General features: G+C 68.9%; 1 protein-coding gene across 1 annotated transcript; it reads left to right on the forward strand.

The window, feature by feature from the left end:
* Positions 1-714: 714 nt before the first annotated feature.
* Positions 715-7,146, forward strand: PRMT5 (protein arginine methyltransferase 5; the record flags this gene model as incomplete). The annotated part of the gene is given in 8 exon segments (XM_082339364.1): positions 715-742; positions 744-838; positions 2,260-2,435; positions 3,110-3,219; positions 4,988-5,081; positions 5,333-5,449; positions 5,885-5,949; positions 6,977-7,146. Coding segments are annotated over 8 exon segments (838 nt in total), but the record flags the coding sequence as incomplete, so codon positions are not given.
* Positions 7,147-7,722: the final 576 nt, after the last annotated feature.

Below are 7,722 nucleotides of genomic sequence, written 5' to 3' on the forward strand. Positions count from 1 at the left end.
GGCACCCCACATCCCTATAGGGTGCCCCATGGCCCTATAGGGCGCCCCACAGCCCTATAGGGCACCCCATGGCCCTATAGGGCACCCCACGTCCCTATAGGGCACCCCACGGCCCTATAGAGTGCCCCACAGCCCTATAGAGCGCCCCGCAGCCCTATAGGGCATCCTACAGCCCTATAGAGCGCCCTATATCCCTATGGGGTACCCCACGGGGTGCCCCACATCCCTATAGGGCGCCCCACAGCACTATAGAGCATCCTCCAGCCCTACAGAGCATGGTTTGTTCCTATGGGGCGCCCCACAGCCCTATAGAGGGCACCCCATGGCCCCTATGGGGCACCCCACGTCTCTGTAGGGTACTTCATAGCCCTATAGGGTGCCCCACAGCTCTATGGGGCACCCGACATCGCTATGGGGCACCCCATATCCCTATAGGGCAGTTCATATCCCTATGGGTATAGGATGCTCCACGGCCCTATGGGGCACCCCATGGCCTTATGGGGCGCCCCACATCCCTATAGGATGCTCCACGGCCCTATGGGGCACCCCACGGCCTTATGGGGCGCCCCACATCCCTATAAGATGCTCCACGGCCCTATGGGGCACCCCATATCCCTACGGGGCACCCCGCAGCCCTGTAGAGTGCCCCACGGCCCTATGGGGCGCCCCACGGCGCTATGGGGTGCCCCACTGAGCCCCCTCCCCGCCCCGCAGGGTGGTGATGGTGCTGGGGGCCGGGCGGGGGGCCGCTGGTGAACGCCACGCTGCGGGCGGCGCGGCAGGCGGGGCGGCGCGTCCGCGTCTACGCCGTGGAGAAGAACCCCAACGCCGTCGTCACGTGAGTCCCCCGCCCCATAGCCCCGCCCCATAAGTGCCCTATAGGCGCTCTATAGGTCTGCCCCCGACCCCACAACTCCCCAAAACCCCGCGCCACCGGGACGGAGCGACCCCTATAGCGCCGTAGGGGCCCTATAGCCCCCCGCAGCCCCCTATAGTGCTGCAGGGGGCCCTATAGCCCCCCACAGCCCCCTATAGCGCCGCTATAGCCCCCCACAACCCCCTATAGCGCCGCAGGGGGCCCCATAGCCCCCCACAACGCCCTATAGCACCATAAGGGGCCCCATAGCCCTCCACAGCCCCCTATAGCGCCGCAGGGGGCCCCATAGCCCTCCACAGCCCCCTATAGCGCCACAGGGGGCCCCATAGCCCCCCACAACGCCCTATAGCACCATAAGGGGCCCCATAGCCCCCCACAACGCCCTATAGCACCATAAGGGGCCCCATAGCCTCCTACAGCCCCCTATAGCACCATAAGGGGCCCTATAGCCCCCCACAGCCCCCTATAGCGCCGCAGAGGGGCCCTATAGCCCCCCACAGCCCCCTGTAGCGCTGCAGGGGGCCCCATAGCCCCCCACAACGCCCTATAGCGCTGCAGGGGGCTCCATAGCCCCCCACAGCCCCCTATAGCACCACAGGGGCTCCTATAGCCCCCCATAATCCCGTCTTTTATGCTTCCCAGCCCCTATAGACCCCATAAGTTCTCAGTCTGTGATGATGCCGTGACCGCAGGCTGCCCCATAGCACCCCATAGCGCCCCATAGCACCCCATAGCACCCCAACCCCCCCCCATCATCCTTCAGCCCCCCATAGACCCCATAAGTCCCCAATCTCCATCCCTACGGTGACGCTGTGACCCCATAGCCCCCCATAGCCCCCCCAAAGCCCCCATAGACCCCATAACTCCCCCACCTCCATCCCTACGGTGACGCCGTGACCCCAGGCTGCCCCATAGCCCCCCAAAACCCCCATAGACCCCATAACTCCCCCACCTCCATCCCTACGGTGACGCCGTGACCCCGTAGCCCCCCCATAGCCCCCCCAAAGCCCCCATAGACCCCATAACTCCCCAATCTCCATCCCTACGGTGACGCCGTGACCCCGTAGCCCCCCCATAGCCCCCCCAAGCCCCCATAGACCCCATAACTCCCCAATCTCCATCCCTACGGTGACGCCGTGACCCTATAGCCCCCCCAAAACCCCCTCCAGCCCCCCATAGACCCCATAACTCCCCCACCTCCATCCCTACGGTGACGCCGTGACCCCAGGCTGCCCCATAGCCCCCCCATAGCCCCCCAAAACCCCCATAGACCCCATAACTCCCCCACCTCCATCCCTACGGTGACGCCGTGACCCCGTAGCCCCCCCATAGCCCCCCCAAAACCCCTCCAGCCCCCCTAACGCCCCGGTCCCCGGCCCCAGGCTGGAGAGCTGGCAGTACGAGGAGTGGGGGGCGCAGGTGACGGTGGTGCCGCGGGACATGCGGGAGTGGCGGGCGCCCGAGGGGGCCGACCTGGTGGTGTCCGAGCTGCTGGGCTCCTTCGCCGACAACGAGCTCTCGCCCGAGTGCCTGGACGGGGCCCAGCACTGCCTCAAGGGTGGGCGGGCGGGGGGGCTGGGGGGCTGGGAGCGGGATCTGGGGGGCTGGGGGCAGGATCTGGGGGGCTGGGAGCGGGATCTGGGGGGCTGGGGGCAGGATCTGGGGGGCTGGGAGTGGGATCTGGGGGGCTGTGGGGCTGGGAGCGGGATTTGGGGGGCTTTAGGAATGGGATCTGGGGGGCTGGGAGCGGGATCTGGGGGGGCTGTGGGGCTGGGAGTGGGATTTGGGGGGCTAGGATGGGGATCTGGGGGGCTGGGAGTGGGATTTGGGGGGCTGTGGGGCTGGGAGTAGGATCTGGGGGGCTTTGGGAATGGGATTTGGGGGGCTGGGAGTGGGATCTGGGGGGCTCTGGGGCTGGGATGGGATTTGGGGGGCTCTGGGGCTGGGATTTGGGGGGCTCTGGGGCTGGGATTGGGATCTGGGGGGCTTTGGGAATGGGATTTGGGGGGCTGGGGTGGGGGTCTATGGGGGCAAGAGCAGGATTTGGGGGGCTGTGGGGCCGGGAGTGGGATTCGGGGGGCCGTGGGGCTGGGATTCGGGGTGGTTGGGGGCCGTGGGGCTGGGATTTGCGGAGCTGTGGGGCTGGGAGCGGGATTCGGGGGGCCGGGGGGCTGGGATTCGGGGGGCCGGGGGGCCTTGGGGCGCCGTGGGGCTGACGGCCGTGCCCCACAGCGGACGGGGTGAGCATCCCCTGCTCCTACACCTCCTTCCTGGCCCCCATCTCCTCCTCCAAGCTGTACAACGAGGTGCGCGCCTGCCGCGAGCGCGACCGCGACCCCGAGGTAGGGGCGCCTGGGGGGCCGGGGCGCGGGGGGGGGGCGGCGGGGGGGCAAGCTTGGGGCTCTTGGGGCGAGCTGGGGGTCTTGGGGTGGCCGGGGGGCAAGTTGGAGGTCTTGGGGTGGTTGTGGGGCGAGCTGGGGGTCTTGGGGTGGCCACAGGGTAGGTTGAGGGTCTTGGGGTGGCTGTGGGGCAAGTTGGGGGCTGTGGGGCAAGTTGGGGGTCTTAGGGTGGCTGTGGGGCAAGTTGGGGCCCGTGGGGCAAGTTGGGGGTCTTAGGGTGGCTGTGGGGCAAGTTGGGGGTCTTGGGGCGGCCATGGAGCAAGTTGGGGGTCTTGGGGTGGCCATGGGGCAAGTTGGGGGTCTTGGGGTGCCTGTGGGGCAAGTTGGGGGTCTTGGGGTGGTCAGTGAGGAGCTCTAGGACAAGTTGGGGGCCGTGGGGTGGCCATGGGGCAGATTGGGGGTCTTGGGGTGGCTGTGGGGCAAGTTGGAGATCTTGGGGTGGCCATTGAGGAGCTCTAGGACAAGTTGGGGGCCGTGGGGTGGCCATGGGGCAGATTGGGGGTCTTGGGGTGCCTGTGGGGCAAGTTGGAGGTCTTGGGGTGCCTGTGGGGCAAGTTGGGGGTCTTGGGGTGGTTGTGGGGCAGGTTGGGGGTCTTGGGGTGGCTGTGGGGCAAGTTGGGGGTCTTGGGGTGGTTGTGGGGCAGATTGGGGGTCTTGGGGTGCCTGTGGGGCAAGTTGGAGGTCTTGGGATGGCTGTGGGGCAAGTTGGGCGTCTTGGGGTGGTTGTGGGGCAGGTTGGGGGTCTTGGGGTGGCCACGGGGCAGGTTGGGCGTCTTGGGGTGGCTGTGGGGCAACTTGGGGGTCTTGGGGTGGTTGTGGGGCAAGTTGGGGGTCTTGGGGTGCCTGTGGGGCAACATTGGAGGTCTTGGGGCGGCCATGGAGCAAGTTGGGGGCTGTGGGGCAAGTTGGGGGTCTTGGGGTGCCTGTGGGGCAGGTTGGGGGGCCATGGGGTGGCCATGGGGCAAGTTGGGGGTCTTGGGGTGCCTGTGGGGCAAGTTGGGGGTCTTGTGGTGGCCATTGAGGAGCTCTAGGACAAGTTGGGGGCCGTGGGGTGGCCATGGGGCAGATTGGGGGTCTTAGGGTGCCTGTGGGGCAAGTTGGAGATCTTGGGGTGGCCGTGGGGCAGGTTGAGGGTCTTGGGGTGCCTGTGGGGCAGGTTGGGGGCCGTGGGGCAAGTTGGGGGCCGTGGGGCAGGTTGGAGGTCTTGGGGTGGCCATTGAGGAGCTCTAGGACAAGTGGGTGGCCGTGGGGCAGGTTGGGGGCCATGGGGCGAGCTGGGGGTCTTGGGGTGGCTATGGGGCGAGCTGGGGGTCTTGGGGTGGCCATAGGGCAAGTTGGGGGTCTTGGGGTGGCCGTGGGGCAGGTTGAGGGTCTTGGGGTGGCTGTGGGGTGAGCTGGGGGTCTTGGGGTGGCCATGGGGCAACTTGGGAGTCTTGGGGTGGCCATGGGGCAAGTTGGGGGCCGTGGGGCAAGTTGGGGGTCTTGGGGTGGCTGTGGGGCGAGTTGGGGGTCTTGGGGTGGCCATGGGGCAAGTTGGGGGCTGTGGGGCAACTTGGGGGTCTTGGGGTGTCCGTGGGGCGAGTTGGGGGTCTTGGGGTGGCCGTGGGGCAGGTTGGGGGGCGGGTTGGGGGGCTGTGGGGCGGCCGTGGGGCAGGTTGGGGGGCGGCCGTGGGGCGGCCGTGGGGCGCGGCGGTGCTGAGCCTCCCCGCAGGCGCAGTTCGAGATGCCCTACGTCGTGCGGCTGCACAACTTCCACCAGCTGGCCCCGCCCCAGCCCTGCTTCTCCTTCCAGCACCCCAACCCAGGTGAGGGGGCGGGGCCTCGGCGGCCACGCCCACGCCGGTGACGTCATCGCCCCACGGCGGGGCGGGGCCTCCTCGGCCGCGCCCGCGGCGGGGCGGGACCCGAGGAGCCGCCGCGCGGGGCGGGATCGCCGCCACGGTCCCGCTTGGCCGCTCTTGATGTCGCTGGGGGGGTGACGTCATGGGGGGGTGACGTCATGGGGGGGTGATGTCACGGAGGGGCGTGGCCGGCGCTGACCCCGCCCTCCCCCCAGACCCCACCCAGGACAACAGCCGCTACCGCCGCCTGTCCTTCCGCGTGGAGGTGAACACCGTCCTCCACGGCTTCGCCGGCTACTTCGAGACCACGCTCTACGGTGACATCACCCTCAGTAAGGGCGGGGCCAAGAGGGGGCGGGGCCCGAGGGGGCGACCGGCCAATGGCGGGGGGCGGCGGGGGTCAACCTGGCCAACGGGGGGGTCAGCGGGGCCGAGGGGGCGGAGCCGCGGGGGCATGGGCGGTCAACAGCGTTGGGTTGGCGTCAACGTTGGGGGGAGTGGGCGGGGCTTGGGGGGAGTGGGCGGGGTTTGGGGCGAAGGGGTGGGGTCGGGGTCGAGTGGGCGGAGCCGGGGAGCCAATGGGAAGAGTTGGGGGGCAGCGGGGTCAGAAGCGGGCGGGGTCCGTGGGTCAGCGGGGTGGGGCCAGCGGGAGCTATGGGGTGGGGCGAGGGGTCGGAGGGCGGGGCTTGGCCAATCAGGGAGGGCAGGAGGACGCAGGGGTGGGGCTTGCGGGGGTCAGAGGGGTCAGCAGGGTCGTGACCCCGCAGGTATCCGCCCCGAGACGCACTCCCCGGGGATGTTCTCCTGGTTCCCCATCTTCTTCCCCATCAAGGTGAGGGCCCGCGGCGGCCATCTTGGGGCGGCGGCCATCTTGGGTTGGCCACCTCGGGCTGGGCAGGGGGGCGGCCATTTTGGGGCTTGGCAGAAGGGTGGCCATCTTGGGTTTGGGTAGAGCTTGCCTACCTGGGGTTGGCCGTCTTGGGTTTGGCGGGAGGGTTGGCCACCTTGGGTTGGCCATCTTGGGCTTGGCGGGAGGGTTGGCCATCTTGGGTTGGCCACCTTGGGCTTGGCGGGAGGGTTGGCCATCTTGGGTTGGCCACCTTGGGCTTGGCGGGAGGGTTGGCCATCTTGGGTTGGCCACCTTGGGCTTGGCGGGAGGGTTGGCCATCTTGGGTTGGCCACCTTGGGCTTGGGTGAAGGTTGGCCATTGGCTGTTGGCAGGAGAGTGGCCATCTTGGGCTTGCGTAGGGCTTTGTCATCTCGGGTTGGCCATCCTGGGTTTGGGTGGAGGTTGGCCATCTTGGGTTGGCCACCTTGGGCTTGGGTGAAGGTTGGCCATCTTGGGTTTGGGTGGGGGTTGGCCACCTTGGGTTGGCCATCTTGGCGTTGGCGGGAGGGTTGGCCATCTTGGGTTGGCCATCTTGGGTTTGGGTGGAGGTTGGCCACCTTGGGTTGACCACCTTGGGCTTGGCGGGAGGGTTGGCCACCTTGGGTTGGCCATCTTGGCCTTAGGTAGAGCTTTGTCATCTTGGGTTGGCCATCTTGGGCTTGGCGGGAGGGTTGACCACCTTGGGTTGGCCATCTTGAGTTGGCCATCTTGGGCTTGGGTGGAGGTTGGCCATCTTGGGTTGGCCATCTTGGGCTTGGGTGGAGGTTGGCCATCTTGGGTTGGCCATCTTGGCGTTGGCGGGAGGGTTGGCCACCTTGGGTTGGCCATCTTGGCCTTGGCGGGAGGGTTGGCCACCTTGGGTCGGCCATCGTGGGTCGTCCACCTTGCGTTTGGCGGAACGTGGGGCGTCTTGCTGTCGGCGGCCATCTTGCTCACCCCGTTTCCCCCCCCCACCCCACCCCCCCTACAGCAGCCGCTGGCGGTGCGGGCGGGCGAGGAGGTGGCGGTGGCCTTCTGGCGCTGCGCCACGCCCAAGAAGGTGTGGTACGAGTGGGCCGTGACCGCCCCCGCCTGCTCCGCCCTCCACAACCCCACCGGCCGCTCCTACACCATCGGCCTCTGACCCCCGCCGCCCCAATAAACGCCTTGACTCGACTCCTCGGCCTCCTGGTGGCCATTTTGGGGGGGGGGGGGGGGGGGGAGGGAAGGGGGGGTGGGTATCGCGGCGGCCATGTCAGGCGGGAGGGCGGCCATCTTCCCGCCCCCCCCCCTCGCCTTACGCCCCCACGGTGACCTCATAACGCGTTTTGGGGGGGGTTGGAGCGGGGGTTTCGCACCCCGCGGGGGCCGCTGGAGCCGTTCGGGTTGCGGGGGGGGGGGGGGGGGGGGAGCGGGGCAGCGGCCGTTTCGCCGCCGCCGCCGAGCCCAGCCGCCATCTCGGGGCAGGCTGCCCCCGGCCCGACTAGGCCGCGTTTCCAAGGCGACGGCGCAAGGGAGGGGCGGGGCCGCCGCGTTTCCACGGCGACGGCGCAAAGGGGCGGGGTTAAGGGGAGGGTGAGCGCGCTCGGCCCCGCCCACCCACCGCCCCGCGGCCAATCAGCCCCGCCGCCCTTCCCGGCCAATCGAATGGCCGGCGGTCCGCCCCGCCTCCTATCCCCGCTTCGGGCCAATCAGCGAGAGCGCCGCTCCGTGTCCCACCCCCCTGCTCCGCGCCCT

This window comes from Platalea leucorodia (genome assembly GCF_965183815.1).
Source record: "Platalea leucorodia genome assembly, contig: HAP1_HAP1_SCAFFOLD_767, whole genome shotgun sequence".
NCBI lineage: Eukaryota > Metazoa > Chordata > Aves > Pelecaniformes > Threskiornithidae > Platalea > Platalea leucorodia.